Raw genomic sequence first — 15860 nt, 5'->3', positions numbered from 1 at the left:
ATCTTTTGTATTTCTGTTATAATGTTGATTCCATGTTTTCTTTTTTTTAACTACAAAATTGTTTAACAAATTTTATGTTTAAAAATCTTTTTTTATGTCTTTAAAAAACAAATTCAATCGGAAAGACACTAACAGTTCCAAGGAAAACCCACAATATCTGTTGCCATGTATTTCTATTGCAAAGCTTGTAGGGTGCAGCTTGTTAAAGTATGCAGAACTGTGTGTAGAGGCAAAGTTTAAGCATGGTTTAAGCATGGTTTAACATAGCAAAGGTATAAGTACAATATAGATCACAAAGATTATAGAGATCAGTTAAGAACTGCTGTTTTTTTTTGAACTGAAACATTATAATACTTTTATAAATTATTTTTTATAAAATTTTCAGTTTTATTGCATTGTAAATCTTCAAGTTACAAAATTGAAGCATGGGAACAAATTAAAACCACAAGTTTAAAAAAAAAAAATTAGATTAATAATGTTACTACAATGAAAACAATGTATTAGTTAAAAAATCCCACTCCATCAAGACCCAATAAATTTCTTTAAATAAAATAAATTACAAAAAGATACTCTGTTATTATTTTTTTCTTTGAAAATCAAATTTTTAACTTTTTTTTGATTACTAAAGCATAAATCTTGGTAATTTAATTTCAGTATTGCCAAAATTTTTAAGTATCTTAATCAATAGTTTCCATTTGTGATTTTTCTACTTGCAATAAACAAGCCACAAATGAACTTGTAGTCACCTTGAGTCTCCCCTTGAGTGTGTACCTTAGGAGGCTGGAAAGAAAGTTTGAGGTTTATAAATTTAAAATTATAATTTTTTGTTATTTGTAAATCACATGTTTTGAAAGTAAATACTGTTTTATATGCAGGTGTAATTCAGATGTCGGAAAAATAGGAGGTAAACAAATTGTATCTCTTGGAGAAGGATGCATGTTTAAGAGTGTTGTAATGCATGAAATAGGCCATGTCGTCGGATTCTGGCATGAGCAAAATCGACCAGATCGTGATGATTATGTGTTTATAAAAACTGAAAATATAAAAGAAGGAAGTAAGTTGAAGATTTTTCAGAATTTTTTGCAATTTCTTTGAGAGGGGTGTAAAAGATTTTTTGGATTCTGTGAGTGAAAAGTTTCTTAGAAAGAAAAAAGATTCTTTTTCAGAATAATGCAACATGATTTATTTTGATTTGGTATTCTAAATTTTGTAAATATTATTATTTATTTTTTTAAATATAGTCTACAAAGAGGCATTTGTTAAGTTTTCTCATCAGATTAATTCATTGAAAGTGGAGTATGATTACTATAGCATAATGCATTATGGGATGAAAGCTTTTTCAAAAAACAATCTTCCAACAATACTGCCAAAGAAAAAGAATGTATTTGTTCTTGGAAATGATCGCCTTAGCCAACTTGATATAATACAAGCCTCACTTCTTTATAAATGTGAAGAAGGTGTGTATGAAAACATTTTTGTCTTTTACAAATTATCTATTATTTAGTTGTTTTTTTTTAATTTAATAACCATCCTTATAATGACAGCCTTATTTTTTAAATTATCAACCATTGTAATATTGCTAGCTTATTTGTCAGAATCTATTAGAGAAATTGTCTTTTTTTTTTTTAATAAATTTTTTTTTACTTATTAAGCAAGGTAACCATTTTTTTTAATACTTTAAAATGACTGTATATAAGAATTTTAATTAAAGCCTTTGTTGTATGCTAACAAGTCTCTATTTAGTCCATTATACAGACAATTTCTGATTTTATGTAACAGGGGAGTTTCACACTTATTTTACATAAATTCTGAAAAGTTCTTTTTACATGAAAATTTTTAGAGTTTATTAAACAACTTAGTTATTCATTCTGTAAAGTTAATGCTGGTAAATCTAAACACTGTTTTCAACTTTTAATATCTTTTAAGTTTATTTTTTCTTTTTAGGTTTTTGAAAGATAGGCTTTATAATTTTTTGATAAAAGATGTAGAGAAAAAAAAAAAAGATCAGGAAAAAAGTTAGTCCTACCATAGTTTTATATTTGTTTGATGTAATTGACTTATTTATTTTTGCTTTTAAAGAAAAATTTTATTCATTCTTTTTCACAATTTAAAACTCATGTTTTCTTTACTTTCTCTTTTCCTTGAAAGCAGTAAAAGATAGATAGCATAAATTTTATATAGTTGTCAATTAGTATTTTTATAGTGCATTTGTTTAGCTTGAGTCACTTGACTTACAACTTACCGTTTTTAATCTTTCAAAATTTTTCCAAGTTCAGTGCATTTTACTCCATAAAAGCTAATGATACATTTTGAATTAGTTGTCAGACTTTTTGGAATTTTATAACCTTTTTGTTGTACATAACCAGCTATAGTTTGACCACATAATCACACATAACTAACTATGGTTTGAAATTTAATCATTGCTGTGATAAAACTTCCATCAACAGACACAACTTTATAAATAGTACTTGTTTTTTCTTTTAGGAATTTAGGAATGTTATTTTTTACATAACTTTTACTTTATACTGGTTTAGGTATGTTATTTTGTAGCTTTCAAATGGTTAATCATAGCAGTTGTTGAACTTTTCCCTTTTATGTTCCTTTTGAACACACATTTTTTTGTCTTTTCTAAAAAAACTTCCATACCTCAGATTTTTGTGACATGGCTAAAACTAAAAAAGACCCAGATATGCAATTATGTAAGAAAATCTCACAAATTTTAATTTACCACCTTAAATTAAGCACAAATTGTATTTTTATTTAAAAAAATTAAATATTTATTAATTATTTTGTTTTTGCTATTATCAATAAAAAAAGTTGTTTATGGAACATTTATGTATTGACTCATTATATAATATTTATATAACAAGTTAAATTTATGAACATTATATAACAAATTAAATTTATGAACATATACAGCAGTTACTAAATATTTTAAAAACTTTAATGTTTTAAAAAGCTACAGAAGTATTAGTGATGTGGATTAAAAACATTATACTATGTTGTTTTTAAACTACTCAATAATACTATAATATAGTATTATTGGGTAGTTTAAAAACAACATAGTTTAAAAATGTCTGCTTCTCGCACTTTTTGAATAAATGATATTTTTAGGGGTGCCTTAAGAACATTTAATGGGTCCCTAATATTATCAGAAATAAAATCTTCAAAAGTAAATCATGTTGGGTCTCAAAGGAAGCAAATTAAAAAAAAATTTCGAAAATAATCATAATTTTTTATAAATGTATGATATTAAAACAAGTGTTGATGAGTAACTTTAACTTGATTTTTTCAAGCCATATTTTCAAACCATATTTTTATATTCTTATTTATATTTTAAGAGAAGAAAACAAATAAGTGAATCAATTTATTTTAAATCAATTATTTAATAGTTAAAAGTTTTGCTTTATTGAATTTATTATTATTTTATATTTTATTATTTACTTTATTTTGTTTTAAATATAAAGAAAAGAAAGAGTGAAATTTTGTTTTAAATAAGAGTGAAATCTTTAAAAAAAAAGGCAATGATAAAAGATTAAAGTTTTTTTGGATAAAAAATGATAATTAAATTTTAATTTATTTTTGTAACATAAATTAAAATTCAATTTATAATTCTTAAAAAATTAACATGTATTTCAAATACTGAGTTTAAGGAGTTGCGGTTAAAAATCAGTAAACAATATTAATATAAAGAAATAATATTAATATAAAGAAATAATATTAATATAAAGAAATAAAAAGATAGGAGTAAGCAAAGTTATGGTAAAAAATTTTACAATAATTTTTTAGCCCATTAAGCTTTATTTTTTTTTTCAGGCTCATTTTTAGGCTATAAAGACCGCCAAAATGACTAAAATTGCTTTTTTAACATCTAAAACGATTTCTTGCTGGTCATGGTTGACTGGTTGAAAAAAATCTGAATTTTGAAAAGCTAGGTTCAACAAATATTCAGGATGTAGTTTGGAAAATGCATATACTAAAATTTCATAAAATCATTTAAATTTTAAAAAAGTGTTTAAAATAGTTTTATTGTTAATGATAAGCTTCTATTATTCGCTATTATTTTACTGGAGTTGAAATTCCTTATTTCAAGTTCTTATTTTATTATTATTTTAATAAAAAAAAACTAATTATATTAGTTTAATAAGAATATATTATAATTGCTGTATTAACTAAAAAGCATTTTTTCTTTAATTGTATTTAATTATTTTGTTTGTTTTTCCTTTTACTCTTTTTTTTTTATTTTTCTTAAGTTTTTGCCGCAAATTGTAATAAATAAATGAATGATTTATAGTTTGTGCTTTTTTTTTTTTAATGTAAAGATCATATATGATTATTAAATATATATATATATATATATATATATATATATATATATATATATATATATATATATATATATATATATATATATATATATATATCCATATATATATATATATATATCCATATATATATATATATATATATATCCATATATATATATATATATATATATATATATATATATATATATATATATATATATATATATATATATATCCATATATATATATATATATATATATATCCATATATATATAAATATATATCCATATATATATATATAGTAAAAATCATCTTTATGTAACAGTTATTTTTATAGTAGTGTTTCTTAAAATAGTTGTCTTCTTAGTTTTAAGTATGCAACTGAAATAAATACCTGTGTACAGGAGTTAATTACATAATTCCTGACTTTATTAAATGATTTAAATGTGTGGAGATAAAAAGCACAATCATTTTTTTCTTTTAAGTTGTTAACTTTAAAGTTTGATGTTCTTATTTTATTAGTTTTTGAAATTGTTGTGCGTAACTAAGCACATTTCCTTTTCTGTATTTTGTTGTTTTTTCATTCAATTTTTGCATTTATTTTTCTTGTAACTTTTACCACCATTTGGGAACTCGTTGCAATAAATAAATTATTTTAAATTATTATTTTAAAAAGAATATGAATTCATTAATTTTCAAGTGTTAAGTTAATTTTGTATTTATAAAGTTCAGTAATGAAGAACTATTACTTAGATAAAATTTGAAACAAAGACAAAATTTTTACCATTCAAAAAAAATAGTTGACTGTTAATTCCATGTTAGCTGGTCAAATTGACCGCCCGCGTTCGATTTCTTTTATATATGTATATATATAATACAGGGCTTGTGATGAAGCGAGCGCAATCGCGCTCTGCTTGTAAAACGCGCCCGTAAACGGTATTTTTAAACGTTCTAGGCGCGATAAACAATGCTCGTTCAGCTTATAACGAGCGTATAAAATAACGCTTGTCCAATAGTTCAAGATTATTTTTTTAATTTCATAAAATATTTAAAAAAGATTTTTATTAAAGATATTCTGTTATCAAACAACTGATATAAAATATAAAAAGCACAACGTCGTTCTCTTTTGCACTAACATAATAAATGAGCAGTTTAAAGTCGTTATCGTCACTAATTTTAATAATGGAGTGTGCACGTGGAAACACAATGTGAATACAAAAATGCGCAAATAAGATAAGAATAGAAAATTAGAAAACCATTATAAGAAAATTAAAACCGTGGAGTATTTTTAATCTTGTGAAAATATCAAGTAAAATTTATTTGATTTATTGTTTGTAATATTCCACACATCGTTTATAATAAAAATAAATATTAATAATAGAGTAATTTTTAAAATTAGTTTTTGTTCATAGTATAGATTTTTTATTAACTATTATTTATTTTAACTCAAATTTAAAACTATTCTGTTGTTTAGAATGTTCGCAATTAAGGACATTCGAAAAGAAAACTAAGTAATGATGTCAATATTTATTAAATGAAAAATTATTCTTATTTATTATTAGTTCAAATTATTCTTGTGTTATATTTTTAAGATAAAAAAACGTAATTTAAAAAAGAAATTTTAGAAAAAAATTAAATAATTTGAATAAAAAATATCAAGAAATATAAAAACCATTAACCGTTAATTAAGTTTACAGAGTAACATTTTAAAATACATATATCAAAACAACGAAGCAAAACTAAGTCACTAAATTATACTTCAATACTAAATCAATAAGAAGTTGCGTTTTTGTTTGATATTATTTTTTTATAACATAAATAGTTAAAAATAAAATCGCGATCTGACAATATACAAGAATTCTTTCGTTGAAGTAGTTTCATAAGTGTGATACTAATTCAAACATTTTTTGACAAAAGAATTATGTAATAAATAAAAAAAGATATAAAAAAGAAAAAGCTTTTTATAAGTATCGCCTTAAGCAATTTTCATGATATATATATATATATATATATATATTATATATATATATATATATATATATATATATATATATATATATATATATATATATATGTATATATATATATATACACAGAGCCGTGCTGTAACTTTCAGGGGCCCTGTGCTGTAACTTTTTGTGGCCCTTGAAAAAAAAATTTTCAATTTACTTGAATTTATTTTTATTGGGTTTTATTTCTAAAAAAAAAGTTATACAAAAAAAAATTATCAATTTTCCTTGTTCTTTTACGTTTGCATTTTCTATTGACAGTATTGTAAATCCTGAAAGTCTTTCCTGTGACATTGTGGAACACAGATAATTTGTAATTAATTTTGAATTAGTTTGAATTAGTTTTGAAAATGATTGTTCACAATAAGCAACGGTAATGAGTATTATTAAAATTATTTGATATAAGCGATACATATATTTGGACATAATTCTTCCAAATTCCTTTCTAAAATGAGTTCCTAATTCTCTATAATAGCATAATTATCTTCTAAAATATATCTTAAAATAAAAAGTTCTATTTTGAACTCCTCCTCTTTAACATCATTTCCTAAGTATTTGACAAGACTTGAACAATTACCATTGAATTCATTTGTAATCATAGCTTTTAGCTTTTTACTTTCGAAAAAAAAACCATTTAATTTGGTTTAAAAAACTATAAGATTCAAGTCGTTCTTGCAATGAATCTTTTACTTTATCAATTAGTTTATTAAAATAAGATTCTTTAAACTTATCTTCAGCCGTTTGAGTTAGATGGTTATACTCATCATCAATTTCAGAAATGAGATCATGTATATCAATATCATCACAACATCCAATTGGATCAATCATTGTCTATTGATTCAATTTCTTCATTTGGTACATAAGTATCGTAATATTTCTCATTTGCTTTATTTTTATGGTCTGTATAATAACAATAGTCAGCCAATCTCTTGAGATGACGTACTCTCCGTTTTGACTAAACTAGGTTCTGGTGATTTATCAAGACAATCTTTGTTTCTACTTTATATTTGAGTATCACAAGAAGAACGCTCAGTGAGCTGTGCTATAACATCTATATCTACCGATGCTTTGTATGGTTTTTTTATAACCTGTTGAAAATTGTTAATGAAATCATCAAGAGATAATAGCCTAGCCTTTGTATGTAATAATGCAATATTAATTACCATATTTTTTTGCTAAAGCAATTGGCTTAAAATGTGCTTTGATAAAAAGTGATACCAAGTTGTTGTGAACACAAAAAGTTCATAAGATTTTATTTGTTTTATTAAAAATGAGTTTTACAATCTGGATGACTATTTTGAAGTTTATATAGAAAAAGACTAATTTCATTTATCTGGTATTTCACGGCTTTTATACTTTTAAAATTTATAGAAATTCTCAAGGAAGATGAAACATCTTCCTTGACACAAGTGTCAAGGAAGATGTTTCATCTTCCTTGAGAATTTCTTTTATAATGGATATCTTTAATACTTTTTGGTGACTGCTCTACCAAAAACATCCGTTGTTTGTTGTTTGCTGGATCTATCATATCGTAATTGCATTTTGATTAACTGCATTTGATTGCGCGTACAAAATTAGGAAATATTCTTCGAACTCTTAAAAAAATAAGTTTCTAATCGAAAAGTAATTTAATACTAAAGATTCTTAAGATTTGGATTCTATTGCTAGTTTCTTATAAATAAGTTTCATATTAGAAAAAAGTATTTTTTCAAATTTGGGGCCCCTTAAATATCGGGGGCCCAGTGCGGTTGCTCTTATTGCACTTGCGAAAGTACGGCTCTGTATATATATATATATATATATATATATATATATATATATATATATATATATATATATATATATATATATATATATATATATATATCATTTATATTTATATTTATTTATCATATATTATATACTATGTTTGATATATCTATATCATATATGTTTGATATATTTATGTATCACATGTTTGATATATTCATATATTGCATATTTTGTATTTTAAGATGTATTATATTTTTTATATACTTATATGTATTACATATTTTACATATTTATATGTTTTGCATTTTGTATATATTTTTATATATTACATGTTTTATATATTTATATGTATTATAAGTTTGAAGAAAAAAGTAAAATGATTATTGGCTTTTATAGGAGCAAATATAACATGGACCTCATGGTCTTTTTGGTCTAACTGTGATAAATCATGTGGTGGCGGCACACAGGAAAGAACCAGGGTTTGTAAAAAGTTAAACAATGGTAAACAGCAATGCTCTGGTTCCAGGATTGAAAAAAGAACATGTAACCTGCATGTGTGTCCAAGTAAGTTTTACAAAACTATTTTACACCTTTAAAAGTGTTTTTAAAAATAAATTATTCAATAAATTTATAGATTGGTCAATTTTCCCAAGCGAGTTTTCGTTTGGGCATTTAAGGATAAGAAATGGTAAAATGTTTGACTGTGCCATTGTATATGAGAGAGCTGATTATAAAGCATGGAGTACTTATTCATTCTGCAATGAAGGCAAGTTTTGTTAATTTTTGTACTCATCTAGTTTTCATAAGCTCTATTATAATTATATTTAAATTTAACTTTATATATTTTTAATTAGGTTTTTCATAAATCTTTTTTTTAAAACAATAGTTTTTTTATTCAGGTCTCCGTAGTGTAGATATGAGATGGTCTGATCAAGGTCCTATAAATGGAATGAAGTGCACACAAATCATGGAACCTCAAGAACCACAGCAGAATCGTTGGCATGACAATTTTATTTGTATACCCAGTCATTCTCCTTATAATTTTATGTAAGTTATTTTGAAAGTTTTTTTCTACTGAATTACCCTTATTATGTTTCTTAAAATTTTAATTGCGGAAACATGAACTATTATTTTGTTATGAAAATAAATACTTCTATTGTTACTATGGTTAAATAAATACTTCTATTGTTTTTTAAAAAAAACCAGGTTGTACCTTTTTCTATTACACTTTTAAATATGAAACAGCTAAGAAACAAGTTTTATTCTTATTACTAGGTTCATGACAAATTTATATCAATATTGAATCCTATATGTTTGCTAATTATAAATTTGAAGCATTTTTTTTAACTGCATGTTAAAAACATTCAGCAGCCTATTAAAAATATTCTTATGCAAAGTTTTTTGTTGAATATAATAAAGTTTTTTTTTATCTATATAAAATCTTTATGGAAAGATGAATAGAATAGTTGTAAAAATTTCTTTAAAAATATATAGGTATTGAATTTTATACATATATGTTAAATTTTAAGGCATAAAAATTAATTATAAAAAAATTGAAAGAGAAAGATATTTTGTATAATATTATTCATTTTTTTCAATACAAATTTTAAAGTTATTTATCAATCTGTAGATGGTCATATGAAGGACCTATAAAAAATCTTCCCTGTTTGCAGTGGTTTGCCAAAGATGGAAAAGATGGTTGGGATAATAACTTTCTCTGTGAAAAGAATAATATAGAAATTACAACAAACCTTCAAGTTAACGGTGCTTGGAGCAGTTGGAGTGCTTGGTCCATGTGTAACCAAACTTGCGGATTAGGGTTTAAACAAAGGATTCGGTTGTGCAATAATCCTACCCCTGAGTTTTCAGGTTTACCATGCGAAGGAAAAGCGTATGAAGATCAAAAGTGTAACAATCTAGTCTGCGGTATATATGTTATACTTGTTACTTACATTAATACAATTATCATTATGTTATTAAAATTATTAAGTTGTTTTTATTTTAGCTTGCGATCGTATTCTTACTGAAACTATAGGTACATTTAATTCTCCTGGTTATCCTTCTAACTATCCAAACTTTACAAACTGTACATGGATTATTGAAGGAAAGAAAGGAAAACAAATTGTTCTAACAGTAGTATCTATGGATATTGAAAGTATTTTTAAGAGTTTTTTTATTTCTTAAATCAACACTTTTTTGATGATCTAATCGGTTGATTTACTTTTTTCTATGTCATTATTTTTATGCTTTTTATTATTTTTGGTATTATCATCATTTTTTATCATTGTTGTTATCTTCTGTATTGTTGATATCTTTAATATTGTTTTTATCTTTAGAATTACTTTTAATTTATTAATTATTTTTTAAGGTTATTTTGATGAAAGCTGTAGTTTTGATTATCTTGAGATTCGAGATAATGGTCCAGAAGGAAAAATTCATGGAGTTTTTTGTGGCAATGAAATTCCTCATCCTATTACATCCACTGCTTCAAAGTTATGGATAAGAATGATATCAGATAAAGAAATAACTAGATCAGGATTTAATGCTACCTATGAGTTGCAAAAGTATGAATATTTAGACTGTGGCAATTTAATGAAAGGTCTTCAAGGAATGATAACATCTCCAAATTTCCCAAAACTATACCCATCAAATATAAAGTGCATTTGGAAAATTGAAGTACCTGAAAACTACTATATTAAAATGAAGTTTATTCGCTTAGATCTTGAATATGATTCTTCTTGCAAACTAGATTATTTGGAATTAAATGATGGTTGGGAGGAAAATTCTAATAAGCTACCTGAAAACCAGTTAGGTTTATTGTGTGGATATGATCCAATTAAAGGTGAAATAAATTTTTGGAGATAAACATAAAATAAAAATGTACTGTAAAACATCTGTTGTTTGTATTAATTTTTAACACCTGTTAGTACTTAGAATTGTGATTATTTTTTTTTAGGTGCATTGATGACTAGATCAAACAAAGCATTGATTACATTTGTATCAAGTTCTTCAGTTGAGAAAAGTGGCTTTAAGTTATCATGGAGAGCATACAAAAATAATCAACTGCTTCCGTCAATGTTTCAAAAATCTGCTGTGTCAAAAGGTACACAAGTTCCCTAATTCATTATCTTAGGATTTAAATCAAAAATTTAATTTTCAAATTGTTAATAATATTCTTTTTTTTAAAAGTTATATATATATATATGTATATATATATATATATATATATATATATATATATATATATATATATATATATATATATATATATATATATATATATATATATATATATATATATATATATATATATATATATATATATATATATATATATATATATATATGTATATATATATATATATATATATATATATAAATAAAATTGTTTAAGTTTTTGAGTTGTAGATTCCCCGAGTTCTCTGCGATAATGAAAATGCTTGTAAATTACAAGAGTTTTATTCAAGGCTTTAAATCAATATGCAATCATATGACTATATGCATAGTACATACATAAAACATGTCTTTGAGTGTGGAAAAGTATATGTAAAAAATTTTTTACTGATGTTTTTAAATTTTTTTAAAATTACATTAATCAATGACTTCAAAAACAATTTAAAATAATTCTTGATTGGTTATTGCTGAATCCGCTAATTTTCACCTTTACCGTTAACACTTTCACAATTTTATTGCTGATTTTGCTAGCAGCACATTTTCATTTTATTTATTGAAATCATCAATGCTTTGGGCTTTTTACGATGTTTTCTTAAATATCTCTTAAAAAAATCCTCAAAATTGTTTTATAGGGTATAATTTTAGGCAATTTGGTGGATTGATTGACCACAAAATTGACTCCATTCTGTTGTTGCTATAAAATTGTATCTTTAAATAATAGCAATTTGCAAATTCAACATTAATTTTTCCCAAATTTTTTAAAATCCGTAATCTTAAATTTTGAGTGAATATTGGCTTGATTTAGTTTTACAGCACTGATTTAAAAAAAATCAGTGCTGTAAGTTTCATTGCCAATTACAATGCATACTTTTTTTTCCTCAACTATTTATAAAGCATCTTTAAAACAAAGAATTGCTTTTATTTTTTGATATTTAATGCGTTTCAGACTTTTTGTCCTTATATAGGATTTACAAACTTGTGATTTCTTAAACCTTAAACCTTAGATTTATTTGTGTTAAATTTTTTAGTTAAATTTCATAAGAATTTTGGATTTTGCTTAAATTCTTCCTTTTTCTTTTTAATACAAGTTTTTTGAAGCAATTTTTCGACACATACTTTATTTTTTGACCCCTTCCAGCTTTTCTTTTGATATTTTTAGTTAATACAGAGCAATTTATCTAATTCAAACTTGTTGACTTTTTATGGTGACTTAGCATTTAATCGAATTATAGAGATTTTTGGTATTGTATTATTGTACATTTGATAACATGTTGAGCCAGAATTACTAATTGAGCAGCAATTCTTTCCTTGAACAACTACTGATTTATCAATAAAGTATGAAAGATGGTTTCTTTACACATTTTTTGTTTTCAGCACTCTTTATGATTTTATAATTCAGTCTTGCTCAATTAAGTGCAAAGTTAAGTTTTGACACAGATCTTTATCTTTCTAACAAAAGAACAAAATAACTATTGTTTTCTTGATAAATTATGAGCACAAAATCTTTTGGGGACATGTTTTATAGTATAATAGCTATACATGAAGCTATTTGTATAAAAACTAAAAAACAATTATAAGAAATACAATAAGCAATAACAAAAATTTGTCACTATTGCTAAAATTGTGTTTCAAATGCTCATTCCAAAATTTGAAAACTTTTTTAGCAATATCCATAGCAGAAGTGTGATGACGAAAAAAGACAACAAAAAACTATTTTGTTGCCTTTTCTGGCCCTCGTTTCTAATGATATATTTAGGGGAAAAAGCTATAAAAATATTTTGACTCATTTTCTTAATCACCGTAATCATCATCATCAACTTAACTTTCTAACAAGAAAAGTAAGTTTTTAAATTATTATATTACATGTAATAAATATTTTTGTTAGCATTATTGTTTTAGAAAGTTAAGATTATTGTTTTATATTAGATTTTATTTTATAACATCATCATAAGATTAGTGAGTACTAATAAGGGTGGATTAAGTTGGCCGATTAAGTACTACAGTTTAAACAAACCATAAATATATCATTGATGTAGAATTAATTATATAAATTAGATAAAATTTAAATCATAATTATGTAAATTTCTTATTGGTTTTAATATTTTTGCATATTTAGAGTTGAACTCCATTTGCTTTTTCATTTCTCCCTTTAATTATTCTCTGGATCTGAAACAGAAAGATAATAAGTAAAATATGTTTTAACTCAAGAATAAAATTCATTTAATTATTACAGGCTGTCCTTTTAGTTGGTCATATTTCATGAATGACAAAGACGGTGCTTGTTATAAGTTGTTTTACGTTTATTTAAACTGGCACGATGCTCAAAAAGCTTGTGCATCAAATATGGCTGATTTAGTTAGTGTAACCAATAACGAGGAGCATAATTTTTTAATGACAAAGTTGCTTAATCGAGATTTTGTTTGGTTGGGCATGACAGATGCAAAACATGAAGGAAATTGGACTTGGAACGACAAGTATTTTTCTGTTGTTTTTTTTTCAAATCTTTAAAAACACTTTCACATTTACTTAAATTGTTGTTTTTTTTTCAGTTCAGCTGCGACATTTACGAATTGGGATTCTGACGAACCAAACGATGGAGGTTATTTAAAGAATGAAGATTGTTCCCTGATGAAACCTAACGGAAAATGGAACGACTATCCTTGTTCTGATCATTTTAACTACGTTTGTAAAAGAAAAGTGAGTAAACTTGTCAAATATAAATATGTTCTCCGTAACAATTGAGTACGTCTATGTAATATTGAACTATATTTTTCTTTTTTTGGAATTAAAATTTTTCTACTTATTGTCGCAATTTAAAAAGTTTTTTTTAGCAAAACTTTCATAAAAAATTTTTTTTTAGCAAAACTTTTAAAGAAAAAGTAAAATCAAAGAACCAAACCAATTTTGCGCGATTTGAAGGTATAGATGAGTTTTTGTAAGTAGCAAGTCTCAAACACATAAATAATGCATCAAAAAACACTCTTGTGGCATTGTAAATACAGCTGGTTAATGCAAATATACGAAAATAGTTAGTTTGAAGGGGGTGGGGGCATGAATTAAAAACAAAGAACATCTACTTGATATTAAATTATTTTTAAAACTTAACATAAACTGCGATTGAAGGTGAACTTTATTTATACTGATAATAGATTTTTTTTGTTTTGTTTTTATTTCGCTTTTATTTTATTTTATGATCTGTAAAAAATATAAATACGTGAACGAAAATATTTATTTGTTATAAATACATAAATATGTTTAAATATTTAGTTGCTATATACGATACTAATGTTGTCTTGTATTGGGGGTTGGGGTAATGGGGGTATTAGAGTTACTGGTTTGACCGACAGTGATAGTGCTTTTTAGATTGATTTGAACCCATTGCTTTTAAATTAATACTAATAATTAGTTACTCAAATTGCGATGTTAGAATCATGTTTTTTATCTCCACAGCAGTTTCGAGATAAAAAGATATCAAACAGTTTTTAGAACATTTTAAATTTTATACGATTTTAAAAGAAAATGTCTTCTCCACAACTATCCTATAAACAACTTTCCATTTCATAGTACAAAAGCACTGTGGATACCTAACAATTAAAATTAATAAAAAAAAAAAAAAAGACGACAAAACAATTTTAACTTTGCGTGACGTCTAAGTATAGTAAGGGCGTCACAGATGTCTTGGAATTATTCAAAAAAATTATTCACAAAAAAAAAATATTAAGTTTTATTTAGAAACTTTTTTAAACAAATGATTGATTCTATAGTCATTTACCGCAACTTTACTGCGGAATCATGCAAGAAGAAAATTGATTTTAAATTTAAAATAGTGTAAAAGTGGACACAAAAACTTTTTTTGTATTTTAAATCTGCGCTTTCGTTTAAGACTAAATAAACAATTTTAAGATTAATAAATAATAATAAACAAAAGTTGAATTAAAATGATAATTTTTATTCAATATCTTGGGTTTGTTTTTTCATTCCTTTTTTTTTTTATTATTATTTTTTTTTATTCTACTTTTTATACACATTTCGGTAAATCTTTTTACAGCATAAAATAGTTTTACAACATGAAAAATCTTTACAAAATAAGAAATAAGTAAACGATTAAACAAATATACATGCATAAATATTTATAAATAAAAAAAAGGATACTCGCAGAAGACCAATCAGGTCATCGAGAACTGTTAGTATATCAAAAGCCTCATAAAACTCCAATAAAAAAAAATCAATATAGCAAACTATCAAGCATTTAAAAGTATCAAGAAACAAAATAATTTATTTTTTCTTAAAAGAGAGGTAACTCCATTCGAGAAAAGAAATCGAAGGTAAAAACTACTGGGAAAAAACATGGCATTAAAAATCAAAATACGAAATGGTTTTCAACCAATCTAGATTTTAGACAACAATGTGTTACTATAGATCAATATAACAATTCGTAACAGCTAAAAATCAAATGTGGGGCCCCTCAAGGATTTATTCTGGCTCCTCTTCTATTTTTAATTTATGTCAACGACTTTCCTAAAGTCAAAAGTAGTCAAAAGGAGATTGCACATTTTTGCAAATGACAACAATCTGTTTTTTAAGTTTCAATTTAATTTTATAAGTTCAATCTTCTAG

At 24.4% G+C, this 15860-nt stretch overlaps 1 protein-coding gene across 5 annotated transcripts in view; it reads left to right on the top strand.

Annotated features, from left to right (window-relative positions):
• Positions 1-14525, top strand: part of LOC100209117 (tolloid-like protein 2) — a 50406-nt gene extending 35881 nt beyond the window's left edge. For all 5 annotated transcript variants that reach the window (XM_065792413.1, XM_065792411.1, XM_065792410.1 and 2 more), the window contains 12 exons: positions 876-1054; positions 1242-1457; positions 8466-8633; positions 8704-8835; positions 8969-9116; positions 9700-9995; positions 10075-10224; positions 10438-10911; positions 11026-11172; positions 13477-13717; positions 13793-13940; positions 14104-14525. In XM_065792413.1, coding sequence (XP_065648485.1) covers positions 876-1054; positions 1242-1457; positions 8466-8633; positions 8704-8835; positions 8969-9116; positions 9700-9995; positions 10075-10224; positions 10438-10911; positions 11026-11172; positions 13477-13717; positions 13793-13940; positions 14104-14115 — 2311 coding nt within the window. In that variant the 3' untranslated portion in view covers positions 14116-14525. The remainder of the gene's footprint in view (positions 1-875; positions 1055-1241; positions 1458-8465; positions 8634-8703; positions 8836-8968; positions 9117-9699; positions 9996-10074; positions 10225-10437; positions 10912-11025; positions 11173-13476; positions 13718-13792; positions 13941-14103) is intronic.
• Positions 14526-15860: the final 1335 nt, after the last annotated feature.

Source organism: Hydra vulgaris, chromosome 03 (genome assembly GCF_038396675.1).
Source record: "Hydra vulgaris chromosome 03, alternate assembly HydraT2T_AEP".
In the NCBI taxonomy this organism is placed as follows: Eukaryota; Metazoa; Cnidaria; class Hydrozoa; order Anthoathecata; family Hydridae; genus Hydra; species Hydra vulgaris.
This window is presented reverse-complemented; position numbering and strand designations above follow the sequence as displayed.